At 38.1% G+C, this 12500-nt stretch overlaps 1 protein-coding gene across 1 annotated transcript in view; it reads left to right on the forward strand.

Moving 5' to 3' along the window:
* LOC138018397 (quinone oxidoreductase-like) overlaps positions 1 to 11961 on the forward strand; it is a 12146-nt gene extending 185 nt beyond the window's left edge. Inside the window, exons 1-8 of the mRNA XM_068865018.1 lie at positions 1 to 39; positions 1980 to 2132; positions 2675 to 2838; positions 4650 to 4701; positions 5888 to 6037; positions 6929 to 7030; positions 9072 to 9167; positions 11716 to 11961. The exon at positions 1 to 39 is cut by the window's left edge and continues 185 nt beyond it. Coding sequence (XP_068721119.1) covers positions 1 to 39; positions 1980 to 2132; positions 2675 to 2838; positions 4650 to 4701; positions 5888 to 6037; positions 6929 to 7030; positions 9072 to 9167; positions 11716 to 11877 — 918 coding nt within the window. The 3' untranslated portion in view covers positions 11878 to 11961. The remainder of the gene's footprint in view (positions 40 to 1979; positions 2133 to 2674; positions 2839 to 4649; positions 4702 to 5887; positions 6038 to 6928; positions 7031 to 9071; positions 9168 to 11715) is intronic.
* The last annotated feature ends 539 nt before the right edge of the window (positions 11962 to 12500 follow it).

Raw genomic sequence — 12500 nt, forward strand, 5'->3', positions numbered from 1 at the left:
CTTTCTGATGTATCAGTCCCCAGTGTTTCCAGTGGACAGGTAAGTGTGTCGAGCACGTTAATTCAATTGATGTTGTCTATCCTTCTTCAGATTGCTACAATTGAAATCAAATGTTTACAATCAATTCAAAGCTCAATCTTGGTTCATGAAGTTTCTTTGATGAGGAGGCCCATTTCTTGATACTTCATGGTTTAGTTAAAAGCTTAAGGGATTGTGGGACGCAACTTCCTTCCCTTGCTGTACACTGTAATATGTAAAAATACAAAGCTGAGAGTCCAAAAGCCCAAAATTCCTGTGTCTTCAATAATGGAGTTGCGAACATACAATACACATGTTTAATCTGGTAAGTAAATGATATAATTTTCGCCTTGGTCCACCTATTTTATAATTGTGAGCTACATGTTAATTAAAATGAAAGATCATTGAATAGGAAAATGCCATTTTGCAATTATGGCTAACAGAACAAGAGAGAGACATGACTTTTTTAATTTTTAAAATTCTAGAACTTCAAATGGGTAGCATTTTTTTTTTTACGTTTATTTATCATTCACACCCAGCAACGTTATTTTAAGATGGGTACGGGGTTAATCCCAGGCTCTAAGGAATGCATTGTTGAAAGGTTTGTGTGTGTATGTAGTCATAAATTGACTTTGGGTTTTGTTAGATCTTACAGGGGGGATTCTGGCGAGGGTATACTGCAGACAAAAAATCATTTGTGATCAGGGAGGCTGGAGATCAAAAATTATATATTCTAGGGGCCGGTTGCTCAAAGCCTTGTTAGCGCTAACCGTTGGTTAGGAGGTCTCAAAACCTACAGGTTTCCATGGTATTTAACACTGGTTAGTGCAAACTATGCTTCAAGCAACCCGGGCCAGTTGTCACATGAACCACAAACCCTGGCATTGATAATTTTACCGATTATATCAGGTTCTACAAATGTACCTTTATTGAGCATTTAATATACTGGTAGATTAGGTATGCAGGCCTTCTGATATTACGCGATGTGCGATTTCACACAATCGACCTCAGATCGCATGCGATCGCACAATAGACCTTTTCGGCTTGTACATTTTGTTTTCCCAATAGAGATCATGTGATAATACTCAAGAGGCTTGGTCCTTTGTTTCGTTCATTAAAAAGAGTGCATGCAGGCATATTCATGACCCTTCTTAATGAACAAAACAAAGGACCAAGCCTCCTGAGTATTATCACATGATCTGTATTGGGAAAACAAAATGTACAAGCCGAAAAGGTCTATTCACAAAAAATCGCATAGTTCACAAAAGAACGCACAAAATTCATAAACTAATACAAAAATCAAAAAGTTTCTTAGGAGTTCCTGCATAAATACGCCATTTTTAAGATGATTTGCCTGGGAAAATGGCTAAAAAGCCCTTGTTACCTTCAATTTGGTAAATATTCGAAGTTCAAGGCGTTATTTTGCCTGGGGGGGGGGGGGGGGGGGCTGGTACGAGTCTCATTCTTAAAGAGTTGCCAATTGGTGTAACACAAACACTCCCTTTTTCAGACTAGCAAATCGGTTCAGAAATATAATACTGCACACAATTAAAACAAAGTGTAATAAGCTAGTCATAGCATACAGGAATATTGATAATTATTGATCATTCATTTGGCATGTTAGCTGTGCCCTTTCAACTTTTAACGTGGTGCACCAATAGTGCAGAAGACCTCATTTTTTTTGCTTGTCCCAACTAATGTCGGTCAAGATTCATAATTACTGTTCCCTTATGTTCAAAATGTCTTTAGGGCAGTAAAAAACGTGTTTTTTTATCCTGAAACCTTGAAAAACAAACTTATAATTGCTCAGAAAAAAATCGCATAATTTACAATATTTATCGCATGATTGGCCTTTCTAATCGCATAATCTGCCCTGCAAATTTTGCACAATTTGCATTTTTTCATCGCACCTTATCAGAAGGCCTTGGTATGTGATAAAACCTTCCTCTTCCTATGGTCAGGTGGTTGTCAAAATAGGGGCAGCTGGTGTCAATCCTGTAGATACTTACATAAGATCTGGAGGATATGCCCGAAAGCCAGCTCTTCCTTACACACCAGGCAGTGATGGAGCAGGAGTTGTTCACAGTGTAGGAGATGGTGTTAAACAATTTAAAGTAAGTCAAATGCTGTTTTTCTCCAGCCTACTGTTATAACGATCAGTACTTGGGTGAATCTTACAACTACCGGTACATGCATTACTTCTTGTTCAAGTTGTTGCGCTCTTTGTCTTACACACCCCTTGGATTATTTTGTTCCTGTAGGAGATCACCTATTACAGGTTGCATTTAAATAAGTGAATAATTTTTATTCCACGTACCCAATTTTATAGTGGTTTTTTGGATGGGGTCTTTCCTCTTGATCAACTTTGTGGTGATTATCTGTAGGGACTGGTAATTTAAGTGCATATTATTTAGACTAATAGTACTGAAAAAGAAGAGGCTACATGTATGTTAACTTTAGCCTTGTCAGTGTAAGATAAACTCTCTTAACCATCTAAGGCAATATTACAAGCTATATTTCTTCTCACCCATCTCATCTCCTACATGTACACCTTTTTTGCCCCTCTGGTGTATTCTTGACCAGCATTTGAATCTGTATATTATATATTGAATCTGTGTGTTTGTATGATTGACAGTAAAATTACTTTTCCCAATAGGAAGGAGACCGTGTGTACTTGTGTGGAAGCATTTCAGGGACATATGCTGAGTATGCTTTGTGCAATGCCCACACTGTTCATCCATTGCCTGACAATCTGTCTTTTAGCCAAGGTGCAGCGCTTTATGTACCATATTACACAGCATATAGAGCATTAATTCAAAGGTAAGGCTGTAGCAATATTAGTGGCAAATGCATTTATTGATGTTCTAATTTGGTTTGTAAATGAGAATTTCAGGTGACAATAAGAAAGTCAGTCAGACTGATTTTAAGGCCAATGAATAGAAGCAACCACTCAATTGGATTCTAACAAGGAGAATTTGTTGAATGGAAGATTCATCTGCTCACTTATATCTGTGAAGTAAACAATTGAAATATTAGTCATCAGAGGCCAACTTCAATGACAACGGAATTGATGAACCCCGAAAGTACAGTGGTCAATAATTTGTTTAACTGCCAAAAGTAACAACTTTGTGTCAATTTTTTGAACTTGTGTGTTTTCATGAAAGCCAAATAATGGGATTGGTAGGGTTAGTGACTATTTTATAGATGAAGGTGCTCAGACAATATAATTATTTATACAATAATTATTGATTTCTCAGTGAAGAACTCTAAAAAAAGGGGATTCCTAGCAATTACAACTTTATCCAGGAACAGTTTCAGTTGTACTGTACATGTATGTTGTCATTCCTTTTTAGTTATGACACAGGCACCCTGAGCTCAGTGTGAGGGAAAGCCAACAAAAATATAAGGTTTTGTAAGGGAATCCCGATAAAAGACTTAACAAGATAATTATATGAAAAACGTCTTAATTAAAAAGCCTTACCTTACTGCCGTTTTGGGTCACTTCCTTCCTGTGTGTTTTCCCAGATTTAATGTGATTTGAGCCATTTGTCAGTTCCTCAGTTGTCAATGGTACTATAAAATCCCAAGGCTGTGCACTACATTCTTGGGAGCCCAGCAAATTGAGTCAAATAATCTTGGGCAAAAATGTTCCCATGGGTGCAATAAATATACCTTCCCATGTTTACAATTACACATCGGAATCAATTGACAGAGAGGACACTTTCATTTCAACCCACCAACAAAGCAATAGCAGTCTGGCCTGCAAGCAACCTCAGGTGGTAGTTTGTCCACTTGATCTGAACCAAAAACAGTTACGGAAGATGGATTTCTCAGTAAGGTCCCAACATGACTGCAATGTCTCGCTCACAGTCATGCGTCCTTCGTGTGGACAAACTTCAAGAACACATTTTTAAAAAAGTGTGTCGTTGACAAACTACGGTCCAGTACGCCAGTCAGGGCTCAGTTTGTTAAAGCAGGCAGGGTTACAAAGCCAGTTCCAGTATTCAACTGTCCAACATTCCTGAGAAAACCACCTTCTGAAAATGTTTTTGGTTCCGATCAAGTGGACAAATTACCGCCTGCAGTCGCTTGCAGGGCTGCTATTGCTCTGTTGTTGGGTTGAAAAAATAAAATCAATTGATTCCAATGTGGAATTGTAACTGTGGGAACATTTTATCCAGGAATATTTGACTCAATTTTCTGGGCTTTCGAGAATTTAGTGCACAGCCTTGGTATTTTATAATTACTGTTGACAACTGAGGAGTTCAAAATGGCTCAAATCGCACCTTTGTGTGATGTTGTTATCACTCGTATGATTACCGTACGAATTGGACTCCACTCAGTCCTATTGCTATTGCTAAGAATTATTGCTATCATCATCATCATCATCATACTATTATTATTATTATTATTATTACTAATTATCATTACAATTTACCATCATCATCATTAAAGTGATGAATTTTCTGCTCAAGCTCTAACCTGTTTTATAGTGTTTTTATCAATCAGAGTAAAATGTGATGTTAATGAAAGCATGCAATAAAGAGAAACTTGTTGCATTCCATGTCATGTTAAATATGGTCATCATTTGATTTGTGAGAGCTATAATTATAGTAAATTGTCACATGCAGGCTGCAAGCCAAAGCTGGAGAGACAGTTCTAATTCATGGAGCAAGTGGTGGGGTAAGGGCAAAGAATTTACCATTTGTGGTTCCAAGTTGAGTATCTACAGTGTAAATAACATTAATGTTATTCTTATTAGCAGAGCTTACTGAAAAAAAAAACACAAAACACTCAAATAATTATCAATTTACCACAAACGCATTGAGTCCTTTTCACAAATTTTGATTTGTTAATGTTGGAGATGACTTCATAATCGTTTCAGTGATTGTGCCTTTTACAGACATACATAAGATGCATGTAAGATGAGATAAAAATATTTAGACACTGTAAAAATCATTAGTACATGTACAAGCTGACAATAAGTATAGACTACTTATAGATTACTTACCTGGTGTACAGCTTTGGTAACAAGTCTTTTTATAGTTGTTCTTGAAGGTCTTTCCTGCAATGTATCTCTTTCATGTACTTTGATCACATTTGAAATGCGTGTGTTGTTTCTGAATTTGCTCCTGGAAAGATATTCGTGTTTTTGCTAGAAGCTGTCGCATACTCTTACACTTCATACGATCCTCTTCCATAGATGACATTTTCACTGAACATTCAAAATGGGGAAATGTGCAGTTTTTTCTGCTGAAAAACGGTGAAAGGAAAATTAATTGAATTTATCTTTTGAAACCCATTTAAAATTTCCCAAAAAGGAATGACAATCTTGAAAGCACTAACTTACAGGCGAAAAAAAGAACAATCATAGAACTATTTAAAACAAATAGATTCCATGTTGCCGTGGGTCTGTTCAGTAATAGATCACAGAAGACGTCAAAATGTGGTAAGAACATCAGTGACACACTCGGCTATCGCCTCGTGTGCCACGTTTTTGTCCTTACCACATTTTGACGTTTTCTGTGATCTATTACTGAACAGACCCACGGCAACATGGAATCTATTTGTTTTATATAATAAAGAATTAAACTTTATTCGCATAAAAGCTGATGGTGACGTCAATCGTGCGTCTGTCCTCTAATAGATAATAGGCAAGAACCAATCAAAATCCGTGAATAACTTGGGTTATTATACAATAGACAATATATCATTTTACTTCCTATCGCTATCACTGATCAATGTGTGGTTACGGCTTGCACTGCCACTTTGCATTAGTTGGTACTGGCGCTAAGACACGACAGTTTTTAAGTTTCTATGTTGAAGTTTTCAGGCACAGCGAGTTTTGATCATTTTGTTCTTTATCCAGGTTGGCTTAGCAGCAGTGCAGCTAGCAAGTGCTTATGGTATGAAAGTACTGGGAACTGCAGGAAGCAGCGAGGGTGAAGAAGCAGTGAAACAAGCTGGTGCTTCGTTGGTGTTTAACCACAGAAAAGATGGATACGTTCAAATGATTCTGGTGGGATTTACATCTTATGGCTGTACAAATATTAACCTCTTTAATAACCGAGCGCGAGGGCCGTACTGGAGAATACTGGCCAGAGGTAGTGGCTTTACGGGCCGAGCGTACAAAAACGACCGAAGGGCCATATATTCCCCAATACGGTCCCGAGCAAGTGAGGTCAATAAGTTGTTTATGATAGGGCATCGTTTCTTTCAGTAACCGGACACTTCTCCGGTTGGTGACGTTCGTAATCTTCGTCTTCCATCTGCGAACTTTGAACGGTGACCTTCTACATGTAAAAATGAATTTCGCTTGCTATAATTGTATTGTTGTGATGAAAAAAGAAAATTGCGCTTTTTTAAAATTTTGCCTTTTCGCTCAACTTGAATTTCCCGGGGAGAGAAAAAAAAAAATAGGGAAACGGACCGTTTCCATGGTAATGGTCCGTACTGTAAGATACGGGTCGAAAACCAGCCAATCAGAGTGCTCCATTTAGCCTGAGAATTGCTAGCCATAAAATAATTTTTCATAGTTTTTAGTTTGGAAATAACCCTGACTATTTCCCCGGTTTCTCCGGTTGCAAAAAGATTGCAAAGCGGATATGGATAAATTATTTATTGATGGATAAATTGACGTCTGTTTGCCACTTGTCAGCTATTGGTACGGTGAAAGGGACATAGACAATAATATCACCATAATAGATTGACTTTCATGGAATGGCTGGAGCTTGGTCATTTCCAGAAACGAATCAAATGAGCTGCTTTTTTTATGAGCTTTGCTGGCGCAGTTGTCAACCATAAGAGCATTTAGATGAACGGGTTTTTTTAGATCCAATTCTACTGCACATTACTCTGGTGCATTGTGGTTGCTTCCTGTCATTTTTATTTGAGCTTCTTGTTATTTCAGGACGCAACTGGTGGCCGTGGTGCAGATGTTATCATAGAGATGCTTGCAAATGCCAGTCTCACCAAGGATCTCCAGCTTGTTGCACTAAAGGGGCGTATTGGGGTATGAAGCACTTGCAGTATTTCTGAAGCAGTCTGAAACGATTAAGTCTGGGGATCACATCGTTAAGCTGTTGGAAAATAATCCCTTTGAGTTTAGAGGGTTTTCACTGAGAGTTCACTAAACTCAAGGTCTTATTAGACTTTAATAAATGCCTGTAATCAGTAAAATTCTTTCACATCTGAACTATCACTACTCCAGCTAAATAAGGCTGTCCAAATAACATCTTGTTACATTTGTATGGATAGGAATCGTTTATTTGCCAACCAACTATGATCCTTCTAAGATTCTCTTGTGGATCATGTAGTATCCTTCATGATCCTATTTAATCCCCTTAAGCTCTGATATGGGATCCTATTTAAAGTGCACCTAAACCCAAATATTTTTTGTTCCTTATTTACATCTCCCAATCCAAAGCAAACATATGCCAGCATTGTTACGCACAATTTCGCTTTTTCTGTGCCATGCAAGCCACATAAACTTGGCAGCACTAGCAGTAATTTGGACCCACGACCGTGATGCGAGAGGCATGGGTCTATTCTCGATTTTACGTCACAAACTGCTTTGCATTCCTATTTTCAAAGAATTTTTGCATTGCAAAGCAGTTTGTGACGTAAAATCGAGAATAGACCCATGCCTCTCACATCACGGTCGTTGGTCCAAATTACTGCTAGTTTTGATACCTTTGCGCTTATTGCCCAACAGATAAAAAAGCGTAATTTGAGGTAAGAATCGTCAAACAAGTTTGCTTTCCGTGGAGAGATCAATATTGTACACTAAAAATATTTGGGTTGAGGTGCACTTGGGAACTATATATTTAATTAGCACAAATCACTGATGCTCATTTCATATTACTTGTAATTATTTTTTCTTAAACTATATGAATGCTAGTAATTTATATTATCTCCACGTCTTCTCGATAAAACTATTAAACCGCAAAGTCGGTAAGATTTATCCATAATTTGTGGGCCTTTTTATCGAAACAATTATTTCACTCGTTCTTGTTAGATATGAGATTATTATAGCCAACTGGGCGCTACGCGCGTTGTTGGCTGGCTATCATCTCGTCTCCAATGCTCCCCCATGAAATTCTGAGCCACGAACGGAAACCGAAGGTCAGCATTTCGCATGTCAGGAGAGTTTCTTCTCCAAGGTTTTTAAAGCAATCATCTCTAATGTTGAAAAGATACTTAGCAATACTGAAATGTGTTCTTATCAAGACAATTTAAAAGGGAAAACATCTTACTTCCGGTTGCCGTCGTGGTTGGAAAACGATGGTTCTCGTATCGTACCACAAGGTAGTGATTGCCGGTAAATAAATCTAAGTGATCTCGTGACATTTCTTCAAACAGTGAGAACAACACCAAAACCAAGTGTCGGCGTCTATTAGAGCGAGTTTCAATTGAGTGTCGTAAAACCAAAACCAAAGTAATTACTTTGGCCAATCAAAAAGGACTGAGACAATCCGGCAAACCAATCAAAACTCGAAGTTATTACACGTAGCCGACACAAAGCGCGGGAAAATGTGCACGCGTGAGCCACGATTGCTTTGGTTTCATTTCTGATTGGTTGAAAAAATGGCGCGAGAACTTTGAACCAATCACTGAGTGAAGTAATCATAAACCAAAGTAATTATCTAATTACTTTCGACACTCAATTGAAAACCGCTCTAAACCACCCTTCAAGTAATCGGTTTAAATTCTGTTCAATAAAATGTTTGCATTCATTCATTTGTGACATTTAATATTGCCTTTGTGTGAAACGGAAAACAGCTAACGACAGACTGCTGCTTGTGATAAAAACATGAATATTCTCTTATATTAACTTGTTTCCCTCTAGCGAAATTCAAACAACTTTTGTGATTTTTGGTAAAACGCAAATATCCGATTGATATCTTCCATTTGCCGTAAACACGATACTGTAAAGCAAGTCTCTCTATTAGCAAGAGAAATCACCAGTGGTTTAGTTCTTACGACAAGAGATATACTGTACTACCCAGTTTTATTTTACAGAAATGTTCCTAAGCACTCCATTTTCTTTTCAGATTGTTGGAAACCGAGGGACAATTGAAATTAACCCAAGGGAAACAATGGCAAAGGAATCTAGTATTGTTGGTGTTATGTTAGGTCACGCCACTGAGGTATTAATCGAAATATGAAATATTATTATGAAGTTACATACATGCACTACTCAGTAATTAATAATAGATCGTTTAAACCTCGTCGGCAGTTAGAGTTTTGTAGTGTTGTGTGGTCACCACACACAACTAGAAATAATTCAAAATTGAAGCAAATTCAGCGAAGAGCAACTAAGTTTATTTTTAAGACCAACAGCGAATATGAGCGGTGGAGAAAAAAGCTTATTTGTTTCCCTTGTGCCAGTCAGCGGCACTAACGTGGTTATGTTATTCGCGCTCCTATCTTGGTCATGGCCTGCCGGGTTTTAGTACCGCCATCATGTAGTCTCGTTAAATCACGTTCTTGTTGATTGAAGCCCTTGCGACCGATTTTGGTGTTAAGTTTGCTGAACAAAGGAAATTTCTACTTGGTGTATTATTTAACAATTATTCGTCGAAGGCGAGGTAAATATCGGTGAATAAAAACCGTCCGAGATGAAGTTGAGGTGAATTGTTGTGGTATAATCATATGGGTGATTATTTGAAAAAATATGCATTTTCTTTTCTTCGTCTGTCACGTCGACAAAACGGCTTGCGGCCATTTAATAACCGCTTAGGTGATTATCGCGTATACTCGACTCCCGGTTATTGCATTTCTAGCTTTCTGATTGGCTCGCCAAATCCCGATTATCAGGGAATAACCGAGGTTTTAGGGGTGCGCCAAGTGTCAGTGTGTCAAACAAACATTTTGGCGCGAAGTTTAAGTTTTGTTCGTGAAATTGGCTGAAAACAACAGGTTTGTAGAAGTGCCTCCCTCAGCAATACACCAACTTGTGGACAATGCTGTCCCAGAGGCTACAAAGAAAGCCACAAGGTTCAGCATAAACATATTCAATGGTACGAAACTGTGAAGTTGAAAAGGTTGTAATTTTCGCTGTCAATAATTTTGCGTTTTAAGATTACGTAAAAACAGTACAAATGTTTACCTTAACCAGGGTCTCAATAGTTGGTAGCTTTCACGGTTAGTGCTGAAACCCCGCTCTTGTTCAGAAAATGGCAGATCGGTTCCCTTTTCAAGTGCTTTGAAGACCTTGAAATTCTTCAGCCTTGCTGATGCCTACATTTTGTTATTGAACGTTCAACTATAAGTACAATTTGAAGTCTGCAAATAAAATTATCCTGAGAAGGAAACCTATTGTTTTCTTCCATCACTCGACTCCTGCAAGGCAGCGCTTGCTTACCGCTTCCCGAAAACAAAAATAAAAAAAAACTCGGTGATCGAATGATAAAACAATTGCAAAATATCGTAATTTGTCAGTGTCTCGCAGATCAGTTATTAGCTTCAGCCTTCGGCTTCGACAAATACTGAATTGATCTGCTCTCCACTTACAAATCACGATATTTTGCTCAACCTCACCCAATAATTAGCAACTATTCACCGAACTGGAGGTGGTTAGTGGTGGATATTTAAGGAGCAGCAAAGCGGCGAGATAAGTATCCACCACTAGCCACCTCCACTTCGGTAAAATAGTTGTTTTAGTATATACTAAAACAGTGCGATAATAGCACAAAAAGATGATTATAACTCCTGCAAAGATTACGACACTTTTGGGCGCAAATTTCGCGCAAATTGCTGGGGGGGGGGGGGGGGGGAATAGCAAAGGATATCCGGAGTTTGAGTAGCCAATCAGCGCGCGCGTTCAACGCTATCCACTGTTTTAGTATATACTAATTGTTACATATTCACATCACCTTCCGCGAATAAGTGTTAAATATTTACCTCAAGGGCAACCAATCAGCGTTGAGAACTTTCAACGATCACCTATGTAATTATAAAGCCCTAAACGGCTACATGTGTACAGTTTTTCTCGGACTCTGATTGGTATGATTTCACGGGAAAAGATGAAGGTATTCTTAAAAAGATTTATGTCAGGACCTTAGACAGGTAGCTTTGAGAACTGAGGACTTAAGGAGTTTTTAGCAGAAAATGTATAAGGTTCTATGTCATTGTATGGTTATTAATTTTTCATTTATTTATATTTATTTGTATATTTTGTATCTCTATATTTATAATAGCCCGTCTTATAATTTTTAGTTTTTATCTTGTTCGATTCTTGCTTTCTTTCTTTGTTTTTTTTTACGTGGTGATCTGTATTGTATAGAGTCATTGACCCTTTTACAGGCTCTCTTTTATATTTTTTATCTCAATACTATCATTAAATTGTAACGAAGTAAAAGTTTTAAACAACATAGCTCAACAGTGGAACGGCTCAAAAACTGATAACTAAAAGGTAGTCTCAAAACCTTGCCTTCATCTAATTAAGTGCTCTTCTGGAAAAGTGGGCTCATATCCCCAGCGTTAGTTTCATCCCGGTCCTTGTCCTAGGCTAAGATTTTCTGTTTCTTTTACACACGACCTATGGCTCCTGTGTAATGACTGCAAAGTCTTATTTAAATATCATTGAGTCTACACTTTTGCTCTAAACCTTAAATTCTTTAAAGTTTAACCTTCTGTGACGCAAATATGAGCAATTAAGTCATTAGCCTTCATGGTGTCCTCTCTTTTTTGTAGGATGAAAAACAGGACATAGCGGCTGCAGTAGGTGCAGGGCTACGGAAAGGGTTTTTGAGTCCCATAGTGGGAAAGGAATATGATTTGAGCCAAGCTTCAGAAGCGCATAAGGATATTATCGAAAACCAAGGAGCTAAAGGAAAGCTGGTGTTAATTCCATGATCGAATCAGAGTGATAAGTGACATGTATAGTTTGCGTATTGTATTTCCTTTAATTCCTTGTTAATAAAGAGAAATAGAAATACATTGAAATGTTGGACTTTCTGCATGTCTCTACAATGATCCATCTTATCAAATCATTCCAGCAAGCTTAGCACAATGTTATGGTATTGAATTGGAGTACTGAGCCTATAATGAAGCTGTCCAGTTCTCAAAAAGGCGACAACCAAGCATCGAATCGTTCGTGATTCAACTATGATCTCGCAGTTATGAACTGAATTTTAGCAATTGCGAAGAGAAGCTTGGAACATTCAGGACTTCAACGGGGTTTGAACCTGTTGCCTCGCGATGTCGGTGCGACGCTCTAACCAACTGAGCTGCTGTAAAGTCACTGATGGTCATTTGTGGGTTCAAGTGTTCCCTTGATAAATGAATCAGCGAACGAAATAATATTTAACAATTATCCTGCAAAATCGTGCGGAATATCGCCTGATATTTAGCCGACGAGGCCGTAGGCCGAGTTGGCTAGAATCAGGCGGTATTCCGCAAGATTGAGCAGGACAATTGTTTTGCTATTTAACACATTGATGACAAAGCACAATTTTCTACGTTTATTGGGAAAAAGG

This window comes from Montipora capricornis, chromosome 2 (assembly GCF_036669925.1).
Source record: "Montipora capricornis isolate CH-2021 chromosome 2, ASM3666992v2, whole genome shotgun sequence".
Classification (NCBI taxonomy): domain Eukaryota; kingdom Metazoa; phylum Cnidaria; class Anthozoa; order Scleractinia; family Acroporidae; genus Montipora; species Montipora capricornis.